Here is a 12,689-nt window from a genome sequence, read left to right on the forward strand (position 1 = left end):
TCTTTTGTTAATGTTGAAAAATTAGTACATGAAAAATTAACTTTCTATCCTTTTTATACTCAGAGCAACACTTACGTTACTACCAATAATAAAACCTGAACTCTCTACTAAGGAAGACTAACACCACCATCACTCATCTCCCAAAGTGAAGAAGTGCCAGGGAGCCCTAATTTGATTCTTCTTATAACTCTTGGAGAAAGTTGCCATTTGAAAATTAACTTGATTTCAGAATGAGGCATTGATTTAGAGACAGATAACATTTTTAAAATATATCCTTTTAATTCTTGAATGAGTAAGGACAATATTTTGCTGTTTATTGGTATAAAACAGCCCTGTCCCAGGTATACAAGGGTATACGTGAGTCTGTAACATCATTAGCTACAGTGAATTTACTTTACTAGAAAGCATAGCAAAATAGGATTAACTAAAGATATATTTTTAATAAGAAAATGCTTTGAAATAACATGAAATCAATGAACATTTTGACTGTACAATTTACTCATCAAAGTATCAACATATGTCAGCTCATGTGTGAATTACACTAGATCATTCTAAACACAGCCATGTGCTCAGCAATGTGAGAAATAACTCATAAGCTATTCTCTAAGGGGGTGTACTGAAAACTTCTAAAAGTACCCCAGATATTTGGTCACAGATAAGAGATATACTTTAAGGCAACCTTCCAAGTGAATGTAAACTTTTCTGAAGTGGCCTTTCCAGTAACATATTACTATTGTGAATACTCTGTACTTATCTGTAGTACTGTTGGATATTTTTTTTTGTAGCACATTATCACACTAATCAAAAATGTAATGTAAAAAAAAACAGCATAAAAATCTTGCAGTTATAAAAATGTCTGGGGTGCTTTTACTCATGGATGTAAAGCAGGCACTTTCTGTTGACTTATCTGCAAATCCTAAATGTTCTCTCCTTATAGTGTTTATCTTTAATTAGAATTGTGTTTCTAATAGTTTGTGTTCTAAATACTGTGTTTGCATATTAAGAAATAATAATTTGCCTAAAATTTGGCTAATTTAAATTTGAGTTTAGAATTTCTTTTAATAGGTCATATTCTACAGAAGCGTTAAAAATAAATAGTGCTACTCTTTGAACATTTTTCAATATGATGACATTTTTCTGTCTATCTTTCTCCAAAACAGTTTTCAGAACATATGAACTAAACTGACTACACTGGAGAAGCGGATACAGGCCATTATGAGGGTCCCCTTGTCGTGACCAATTTGTTTCACTTAATTTCCTTCTTAGCCTTATAATTGGCAGAGACCACCAAGTAGTTATCTGGATTCATGTCCTTTAGAGTTGGAGATTTGCTTTGGATAGGGGATGTTTTGCCATCCACACGGGAGATCTGCAGCATTCGGCAGGGGTCGTGTTTCAACAAATACCCTGCAAAAGTTTCCCAGCCTCCTCCCACACGGACCATGACATGTTTGTTGTGCAGCATCTGAAATGAAAAAATATCAAAAGTGTTAAATTATGAAAATTGTTATAGTATCTTGAATCAACCCCTGATTCTAGTGAAATTAGTGTTTTGGTTTGGATTTCATGACCCACTGTTTTTCTACTTGGTGCACAATGTCTGAGGTAGCATATAGTCTATGAAAGAAGTCCTTTTTTTCTATGGAAGTGAATTAAGGATAAACAACTCCAGAACCCAGCTTTGCTGTGCTATGGGAACCAGCACCTATGTATAATTCTTTGGTTTAATGTGTCTGGAGGCTTCTCTCTGACATCTGATGTTCTATTACAGTTCTTATCACTGTCTCTAGTTCCTGCCTACTGACTCAGCTTAGTGCTCCATTTTTCCCAGTGGGTTATTCCCCTCTGAATCAGGATTTTAAAGACCATGGAAATGTCTGCTAATGAATTATAATGCTAAGAGTCAAACAAATACTCAATACAAAATAACATGGAAAAATGCACTAAAATAATTATTGAAGTTTTCCCCAGTCATTATCCGAGCCCTTGAAGGCAAAGTGTTTTTGAATAGGCAAACATTTATGTTTTTCTTTATTCTTTTTCTTCCTAATTATCATAGAATATGTCTTTGAAAACAAACAAACAACTCACCCCAAGCCCAGGAGCCATCTAGAGCTCCAACTTAACAAGGTTATTGATTTAAATGTGAAGAATGCATGATTCTTTGCATCTAGTAAAAATATGTTATGGCAGTTTGACATGGAAAACCAAATAATTTGTCATCAACTTCTTTCAAATATCAGAAAATTTAATATTAAGAGGTAATGTTGCACAATCATCAAAGACCCTGCTGACGCCCTCTCCTGCCCAAAATGTTATGGATACATATGGGCACTGTAATGTTGGGAAGAGGATGTGATTGCGAGAGAAAATCTGGGAAGTCACATCATAGAGTCTATAAAATCTGTTTCAATTCTTCTTACTTGGTGTCAGCTTGAGATCTAGACTTTTTTTTTTTGACTCCCAGCCAGTGGGAGATGACTTGTGTTCTTACCACTTTCATGTAACTTTTGATAAAGGTTTTGGACCTGCTTTCTATCTGCCTGTATCTAAAATTTCTGCATGTGTATTTGGGGGTTTCATAGAACTTCATTTATGTGGTTGACATGAAGCAGTTTTCAAAATCAAATATTGTGCCAACTAATAAAAATTTAATGAAAAATAGTAATTAAAACTATTTGATTTATATGAATTAAATGTATTTCTACTGGTTATTCTCATTTGAGTATTAGAATTTTAGAACAGAAAGTGAAACCAGCACTACTGTCCCACAGAAATGATGTTTGTGGTTTCTTTTGAACAAATACAGAAACTGACCCTCTCAGTCTTAAAATTTGAGAAAATTACAATTGTCTTATTTGAGTTCCCTTCTCAGGAAACCAAACATCAGGCATCCCAGCTAGTATCAAGGAGCTGCAAGTTACCAGATCACCAAATCTGGACAATGAGACATCAGACCCCTCATCTGTCGTGATTGCCTAATAGACCATCTGTTTCCTGTTGACCAATTCCTCTTCCTTACCATTCCCTAATTCCTGTTTTCAAGGCTACATATCTTCCCTGCTATATAAACCCTTAATTTTAGTCCATCAGGTAGATGGATTTGAGACTGATCACACAGCACCCGAATAAAGCCTTTTTCCCTGGAAACACTCATTGTTTCAGTGATTGGCGTTCTATGCAGTGAGCAGCAGGACCTAGACAGAACCTCTGACATTTCAGTAGCAAAAGGACCTTATAACACATCTTCCAGTTTGAAGTCTTCAAACTTATTTTAGCATCAGAACGTACTCATTAAACAAAACCTCAGTGAGAATCCCTGAAACATAAAGCAGATAAAAAGAGGGTTTAGCTTGTAATTACTTTGCCTTTCCTGGCCCTGCCAGTGGCACTGAAATTGGCTCAAGTGTCACACAGAACTAATATTTACTTTTAAAAATAAATAAATATGGTCGGGGATGGTGGCTCACACCCGTAATCTCAACACTTTGGGAGGCCGAGGCGGGCGGATCACCTGAGGTCAGGAGTTTGAGACCAGCCTGACCAATATGGTGAAACCCCGTCTCTAATGGAAAGAAAAAAATATAAAAGTTAACTGGGCATGGTGGCAGGCACCTGTATTCTCAGCTACTCAGGAGGCTGAGACAGGAGAATTGGTTGAACCTGGGAGGCAGAGGTTGCAGTCAGCCGAGATCATGCCACTCTACCCCAGCCTGGGTGACAGAGCGAGACTCCATCTCCAACAATAATAATAATAATGAAAATAACAATAATAAATATAGAAATTGACCCTCCCTGGTCTTAAACTTGAAACTTAAATTTGTCTTATCTGAGTTTCTTGCTCAGCAAACTGACCTTTAGGCAAGGAACAGATGACACCAGACAGTTAAATGCCAGACTCCTTGCCCCTCCCTAAAATTCCTGTTTTCCTGCATGTAGCTACATTCCTTCCCCATTATAGAAACCCTGAATTTTAGTTGATTGGTGAAATAAATATGAGACTGATGTGTTCTTCTTGGCTGCAGTATCCAAATAAAGCCTCCTTCCCTGGCAATACTCATTGTCTTAGTGATTAGCTTTCTATGTAGCAAGCAAGAGGACCTAACCCCTGGTGTTCCGGTCACAGTACCATGTTGTTTTACAGATGCAGACACTAAGAACCAGATCTTAGGATCTAAGCAAATCAAATCAAAGATCTGGTTCTCAGTGTCTGCATCTGTAAAACAAGAACCTAACTGGAGGCAGGTTGGACTGGAGCCAGGTTCTTAGCATCTGACTCCAGTCTAGTCCTTTTCTCATGACAGCTTTTACTAAATAAATAAAATCAACTAGGGCTTTTATAATTTTATCCACATATTCATATTCCTACAAATTTCTGCATGTGTTTTACTACCACCAGCTTCCAAAACTTGAATTCACTGGGACAAAAACTGCAAAGGCCAGTGTCAGAATAACACTTGGATTCTTTCTACCACTGTTCAAGAGAACAACTTTGCCTATTTTGAAGTTCTGGCACCTCCTAGCTCTGTAAATTACATTTAAGTCTTGTCTCCAAACATTCTTGGTATCAATGCCCCTGGCAAAATGCCCAAGTCTAATTCAGTGTTTGTGAGCAGGCCATTTCAACCAGAAAGAACCGCCAGTGAGAACGGTTTCTAAACAATTCTAGGAAGCAGTGACAGAAACACTTTTCAGCCTGGAGTATACTGACCATTTAGGCACATATTCAGTTTGCTAATTTCTTAATGAATCAATAGTACTTTGCAAAGTGGATACAGCATGGAACAGAGTCCCATATCGAATATGAATAATACAGAAATTAAATTTCTGCTCACTTCTTCTTCCACATCCTTTCTACTGCAGATGTTGGTTTCAGTCCAATATTCTTACCACAGTCAATAGAGGAGGATTAGCAGGAAATACTTTTACAATGTATCTAGATTTACTTTCCTGCCTTTGTAAGAGTAGTCTAATGGACATAATTGTATTTTTGTGAATAACATCCATCTCCAAAGTCTAGCTTCATCATGTGAAAGTTCCTTTAATAAGAACTACAGTTGGAGGAGGCATACAGCTTTGTTGATTGATTTTGTGTGACTGTGAGGTGGAGGGATATATTTGTTGTTTTCTCATTTTGAACCCCGAATCTAGGTTTTTCATGAGATTTTCTCATCCTTTTGAAACTTGCCCAAGGGTCCCATAGAACTGATGTTTATGATTTCTTTTGAATAAACATAGACATTGACCCTCCCAGTCTTAAAATTTGAGAAAGTTAAAACTGTCTTATCTGAGTTCTTTTCTCAGAAAATCAGTCATCAGGCCTCCCAGCTAGTGTCAAGCAATTGAAACTTACCAGATCATCACGTCTGGACTATGGGAGCCAGACCCCTCACCCATTGCCTAAGGGAACACTTGCTTCTTGTAACCAACTTCTCCTCCTTACCCATCCCTAATTCCTGTTTTCCCACACACAGTTACATTTCTTCTCTGCAATATAAACCCCTCATTTTAGTCAGTTGAGATGGATTTGGGACTGATCTCCCATTCTCAGCTGCAGCACCTGAAAAAGCCTTCTTTCCTGGCAACACTCATTGGCCAGTGGTTGACTTTCTACGTGGAAAGCAATAGGACAAAGACCAAACCTCTGGTGTATTGGTAACAATTTCCCTTTGATTGTGGTTCTGTAGGCAATAACTGGAGAGGTGTTTTTCTCCAAAGGTATGAGATGACCTCCTTCCACTCCCAGGCTTTTAAAGGAAATAATGAACAGACAATTTATACCTACATTTTAAAAACGTGTTTCACAAAATTAGAGAATTGTTTTCCTTTTAGAAACAGATGCAACTTCCGATAAAACACTTTACATGAGACACTGCTTTATACGGACACCTTAAGAATGGGACATTACTAATAGTAAAATCAGATATCAGAGGTTTCTTTCTCTTGGAAGATTTCTTTTAGGTATCAGCCTTAGTAGTTTGTTTGGATTTTCCAATTATTACAAAGAGAGTTTATATTTTTCCTGATCTTCTCTATGGACCTAGTCAGTGCTCCGCAGCTTGGGTCCTTAAAAATTTATCAGAACTGTAAAGTGCTTCTCTCTTTCTTTGAAGGAGTCATTTTTTTCTTTATTCTTTGCTTTCGTGTTTCTAAGCTACACTGAAAAAAATGACAACATACATAAATATACTATTGCCTTTCACTGAATGCTTCCTTGATGCTGTGTTTGACAAGGGTGTGAGCATCCATGATTCATGTACTTACCCATGATACTTAAAACAGAAAGGACTTTCTACATCTTCAAAGAAGAATATTGATTTCATATTGAAGAGGAGTAATTGTGGAATCCATTACCTTTCCTCATGCCTCATTTTGGCTACTTTCGGGAGATGGAAGGGTTTTAGGTCAATATTATAATGTTTCCACAGCAAACCTTACAAACTCTCTCCATGAAATAGGTGACCCTGTCTGAGGATATACTCTAGAAAACAGATTTTCAATTCTGAGTTATTCTTGCTGATGTCTCAGACCCTGCTAATCAGTAACCTAAAATTTGCTAAGAAAGCCAGTGGCTAAGCTGTTCAGAGGTTTCAAGCATAGGATTAAGATATTAGGGTCATACAAAAGATAACAAGTGTTGGCAAGAATGTGGAGGAAAGGGAACCTTTACACACTGTTGGTGGAAATGCAAGTTAGTACAGCCATTATGGAAAACAGCACAAAGATTCCTCAAATTATTAAAAATAAAGGTACCATATGATCCAGCAATTCCACCCCTAGGTATATATACAAATGAAATGAAATCAGTGTATCAAAAAGATATCTGCACTCTCATGTTTACTGCAGCACTATTCACAATAGCCAAGATATGGCGTCAACCTACACATCCATTAATGGATGAATGGGTAGAGAAAATGTAGTATATGTACAAAATGGAATACTATTCAGCCATAACACGGAAGAAAATCCTGTTGTTTGCAACAACAAGAATGAACCCAGAGGACATTGTGTTACTTGAAATAAGCCAGGCACAGAAAGACAAAAATACCATATGATTTTGTTGGAGGCGTGTGAACAAGAGCAACTCCATCTTGAATAGGGGCTTGGCAAAATGAGGCTGAGACCTACTGGGCTGCATTCCCAGATGGTTAAGGCATTCTAAGTCATAGAATGAGATATTTCACAGGATAATTCATAGGATAAGATATAGGATAAGGTCAGCACAAAATACAGCTCATAAAGAAGCCAACCAAAACCCATCAAAACCAAGCTGGCAACAAGAGCGACCTCTGATCATTCTCACTGCTACACTCCCACCAGTGCCATGACAGTTTACAGATGCCATGGCAACATCAGGAAGTTACCCTATATGGTCCAAAAGGGGGAGGCATGAATAATCCATCCCTTGTTTAGCATTTCATCAAGAAATAACCAGAATATGGGCAACCAGCAGCACTCAAGAATGTTCTGTTTATGGAGTAGCCATTTTTTTGTTTGTTTGTTTTTTTACTTTCTTAACATACTTGCTTTCACTTTTACTCTGTGGACTCATCCAAAAACCCGCGCTTGGTGTCTGGATCCAGACCCTTTTTCTGTAACAATTTCACTCATATATGGAATCTAAAGATGCTGATCTCATAGAAGTAGAGAAAAGAATGGTGGTTACTAGAAGCAGGAGTGGTTGGTGGGTGAGGGGGATAGGAAGGTGTTAGTCAAAGGATATATAATTACAGTAAGTTAGGAGGAATAAGTTCAAGAGATTTGTTGTACTGCATGGTGACTATAGTTAAGAATGATATATTGTATCCTTCCTTAATTAAAAAAATGCAAAAAGAGTGGATGTTAAGAGTTCTTGCCACAAAAATGATAACTATGTAGGTAATACATTTGTTAATCAGCTCTATTTAGTGATTCCACAATGTATATGTACTTTAAAACTTTATGTTGTACATGATGAATATGTATAATTTTATCTGTCAATTTAAACAAATACATACATAAATAGAAGAGGATCCATATATACATTCTTTTTTATAAAAGATACTACTGTCATAGAGATTTATAGCCCTGATTATAGAGATTAAAATTCCTTGCTTTTCCGGTATGTGACCGATCTAAAAAAAAAGTTGAACACTCACCTCCATCTCCATAAACCAAACTCCCACTGTTTAACCTAAAAGCGAATCAGCCTGCTATTATTATTCAAACTCTTCCCTCCCTTTCCCTAGAATGGTTGCACTGCAATGAGCTTTTCCAGCACAGATGCTGAGCTGGTTTAGAAGGAAGATTATAGACTTCATCCAAGAACTCTTCCATCTCACAGATTAGTGACATTAGGTCAATTGCAATTAATTGATTCTTTTACTTTTAGTTTTGTTCAGCTCCATTTCCCATTTTATTTATTATTCTCAAACACACCACTTGTCCCCCTCCCTCCATCAGCCTACTGATGACTTCACCTTTATCAAGCATGCATCCTCTATTGACACCTCTACTGACCAATATACCTGAATCTATATTTATCATTTACTCCACCTTTCTTATCTCAGAAGTTCTCCTGTCCAAGTTCAATTCCTCCCACTATGTTCTAACTCTCGTTAATTTCTACTCTTACTCTTATACCTTCTGCTTACATCTGACCTTGTTGATAGTTACATTCACACTTGGTGTCTTCACTTCTAACTTGCTCATCACGGTATAACCTACAGCACACTTTTCTTCTGCCCCATACCTCTTAACTGACTGCACAGGGAAAGGGAGCCAGATGGCATCTACTGTATCAAATACAATGTATGGTCCTTAAACTTTATTTCTCATGATAACTCTGTCAAGTAAGGTATCTAATGATGTTGACCACTCCTTCCTTGAAACTCCTCACCTCTTGACTACCTGTGACAAGTATGTCTCCTGAATTGCCTACTACCTATCTTGTTGTTCTTTCTCTGACTCCTTGATAGGTTACATTTCTTCTACATTTTAAGTTTTGCCATTCCAACATATTCTGTCCTTTGTTTACTGCTTTTCTGACTCTAACCACTCTCTATTTGCAATCTCATGGTTTCCACTACCACCTACTTTTGTCTCCAAATTGTACCTCTAGCCCTAGCCCTGATGTTCAAAACGTCACCCTCAACTGGAAAATCTTCCATGGTCATCTCCTTCCCCAGATAAGTGAATCCTTCCTTGCTGTGCACTGTTTAGTTTCCACATGATTTCACTGTTACATGCATCCCACAATATTGCAATTGCTGATTTACCTGTATGTCCCTTTTCAGAATATGTGAGCTCTCCGAAGAGAGGGATGATGTAGTCTTCATTTCTGGAATCTCATATATGCAAGCTCAGAGCAGGGCCAATATTGTTATCATATAATACTTCTTTTCATTTGATACTGCCACAAGTTGTACTCACTTTATCTAATCTATAATGTCATTATCAGTATTACTGCTTTTATAGACAGGAATATTGATGCTCTGAGAATTTAAACAACTTAGGCAGGATCACACAACAAATCAGTAGCAGAACAGTGCAAGAATCCTTTATTCCATTAAACCATACCTGCTAGATTTTGGTTTTCACCCATGCTTGGCTACTTACCTGTGGTAATTCAGCACAGGCAAGACATCACTACTATCAGAAGTAGTAAGTAGTGTAAGCAGATTAACTGTGCTCATTTAAAATGAGTCATAGGCTTATGTCCTAATAAATCTTAAATAAATATTAAATTTAATTTCAGAAGATTATCCTCAAGTAGCCCTAATTATTTCAGAAGTAAATGTGTTAAGTGAGGTAACACGATGGAATACATTCATATCTAGTTATCTGTTGGCATAAGTAAGAAGGGGCTTTGATTTCTGTCCAGTGTGTATCTCACTGGTTTTTTTTTTTTTTAATTTTGATGCTTCATAGAGTTGAACATTTTGTTCTTCATTCCAAAAGGTAGCGGCTCTTGCCCAGTAGCATCAATGCATATGTCAATTGAGGATGGTCGTGCAACACGTAATAATGAGAACACAATCTGAGAAATGTGTGTTAGGCGATTTCACCACTATGTGAACATCACAGAGTGTACTTACACAAAACTAGATGGTACAGCCTACTACACACCTAAGCTATATAGGATAGCCTGTTGCTTCCAGGCTACAAACCCGTACAGCAAATTACTGTACTGAATATGTAGGCAATTATAACACGTGGTAAGTATTTGTATATCTGAATATATCCAAACACAGAAAAAGCACAGTAAAAATCAGTATTAAAATCTTATAGAACCATTCTTATTGACTGAAACATAGTTATACAGTACATGACTACATTCAATATCGAGTCCTATGTTGCTGTTATTTTTATGTTTGTTGTTGATAAGAAACACAAGAGTTGCTACAAATAGCCTCCAACACCATATGTTGCAAAGCAGTAGCTTTTGCTTGTTAGTTTTATTATGGCTGTCACCATTTTGAACAACTGGTTTCATTCCTTACTGTGCCTCTGATCATAGCAAAGCCCAGGCGATCCATTACTGACTTAAGCAAAATTTCTCAATTCTGAAGGGGGGAAAAAGACAGTGACCAAAATCTTATCTCAGCTTTTATCCCAGTGGCCCTAATGAAGTTCTATAAGCATAATCAGGCTGTTGCAAACACTGTAAATCGTTTCTTTGTTTCTATTAATGACATACATTCCTTGAGGAAAGAATCAATATGCCTCAAAGTTGTCTTTTTTGTTTTTTGTTTTTGTTTTTTTTAATATTTTCTCTCAGTAATGAGAAGAAACACTCCCATTCTTAATCAAGAGCATTTTATTTCATGACTCTGTCTTACTGTGATGCTTAATTATGTGTTTTAATTAGAAAACCTCTTTATATGTGACACTAAGAGGGAAAGTGTTTCCTTGGATGACAGAATCATGCAATAGTAGAGTGCTTACTGTGTGCCAAGTAATCTACAAATACTCCCTGTTGAAATTAAGAGGATGAAAAGAAACATTGAGGTCACTGGTAATGTTTCACAGATGCACAGTCTGAGAGGTCACATAGGTGGTTCACCAGAGCCAGGCTAGAAACCACATCTTTATTCCCAATCCAGCATATGACCTTACAATTAAGGAGCTGTGTTATTTCAAAAATTATTTTCCTGGCCGGGCACAGTGGCTCACGCCTGTAATCCCAGCACACTGGGAGGAGGAGGCAGGCAGATCACGAGGTCAGGAGATCGAGACCATCCTGGCTAACACGGTGAAACCCCGTCTCTACTAAAACTACAAAAATTTAGCCGGGCATAGTGGCGGGCACCTGTAGTCCCAGCTACTCGAGAGGCTGAGGCAGGAGAATGGCGTGAACCCAGGAGGTGGAGCTTGTAGTGACCCGAGATGGCACCACTGCACTCCATCTAGTCTGGGTGAGAGAGTGAGACTCTGTCTCAAAAAACAAAAACAAAAACAAACAAACAAAAAAATATTTTCCTAATAATGAATGCAATATTTAAGGGTGGGTGTATCATTTAGTATATTGAAACAGCAGTGATTTACATTAGGTCAGGTAAGTCACTATGTTTTACTGAATTGAATACACATTTTTGAGACTATCATATGTTTACTTAATGCCTACTTTTTAGTGCCATCTTTTAATTTTATTTTCCTAACATTAAAAACAAAAAAACAAAAAAAAAACTATCTCATGCTCCAACCCCAATCAAGTTTCTTAGCTCATCCAGATACTTAATTCAAAGGGGAAAAATAAGTTGATATGAAATAAGTTAACTTTCTCATGTTAACTCAGAATATAATAAAAATTTTGTAAGTTGTGGAATGATCAGTCAGCAGCTTCCTATGGGTCTTGGGGAGGTCACTGCAGCATCAAGGGGTCTAGCGCTCTGGCTCCTATGATACGTGATAACAGGATTTCAGAAAGTAGTTTTTTTCCCCCCCTCTGTATTAAGTATGTAGTTTAGCAAGATAGGTTGGAATCACATCATATGGAGTTAAGAACTTAAAGCAATAAAAAAAAAAAAAAAGAAGAATGTCTTTTCCTTTTTCTTGGGAACATTTGTGTTTAGAAACAGAAGCATATCAACTCACTTTTCATTGAAAAGGTAAGGCCTACATTCATGTAGATCACAGAAAATCATATATTTTACTAAGTGAAAAAGTAATGGCCACATAGGACAGCCAGAAAAAAATGTGCATTTATTGGTAATGTACTTGTTTTTTAAGATAACCAAGCTGTATATATCTTAGCTATATTACATAAACAACAAACAAGCAAAACTACTAACAAAAATAAAAACTACCCAACAGAAAATGTCTTTTAGATGAGAATTTTAACTTAAAAGGTTCACGTTTATATTTTATAGCTTTATTTAATTCCCCAGCATAGATCTGCTTGAATGTCCGTGTCTGTTTGAAATCATAATTCGTATGAAATGCATCAGGTCATCGCCCTCTCAGGATGACAGGGACAAATCTGTTTCATTCTGTCTCTAATCGTGCACTGGTGGCCCTGAAATCTGAGGGCAGCAGGAGTATCTGTCAAGTGCTCTGAACACAGATGTCATTAGACCTTGAGGACGTGAACGCTCTTCTGCAGGATGCCCCCTCATCTCTCACTCTTCACTAATCCACCTTCTACTCCAGAGCCACAGTAATATTCCTCAAAGGAAAATCTGAACATGCTACCGCCTTCTTAAAAACCT

At 37.2% G+C, this 12,689-nt stretch overlaps 1 protein-coding gene across 2 annotated transcripts in view; it reads right to left on the reverse strand.

Annotated features, from left to right (window-relative positions):
* Positions 1 to 256: 256 nt before the first annotated feature.
* Positions 257 to 12,689, reverse strand: part of GAS2 (growth arrest-specific 2) — a 145,991-nt gene continuing 133,558 nt past the window's right edge. For both annotated transcript variants that reach the window (XM_011971320.1, XM_011971321.1), the window contains exon 8: positions 257 to 1,465. In XM_011971320.1, the coding sequence (XP_011826710.1) occupies positions 1,247 to 1,465 (219 nt within the window). In that variant the 3' untranslated portion in view covers positions 257 to 1,246. The remainder of the gene's footprint in view (positions 1,466 to 12,689) is intronic.

Source organism: Mandrillus leucophaeus, unplaced genomic scaffold, assembly GCF_000951045.1.
Source record: "Mandrillus leucophaeus isolate KB7577 unplaced genomic scaffold, Mleu.le_1.0 Scaffold1211, whole genome shotgun sequence".
NCBI lineage: Eukaryota > Metazoa > Chordata > Mammalia > Primates > Cercopithecidae > Mandrillus > Mandrillus leucophaeus.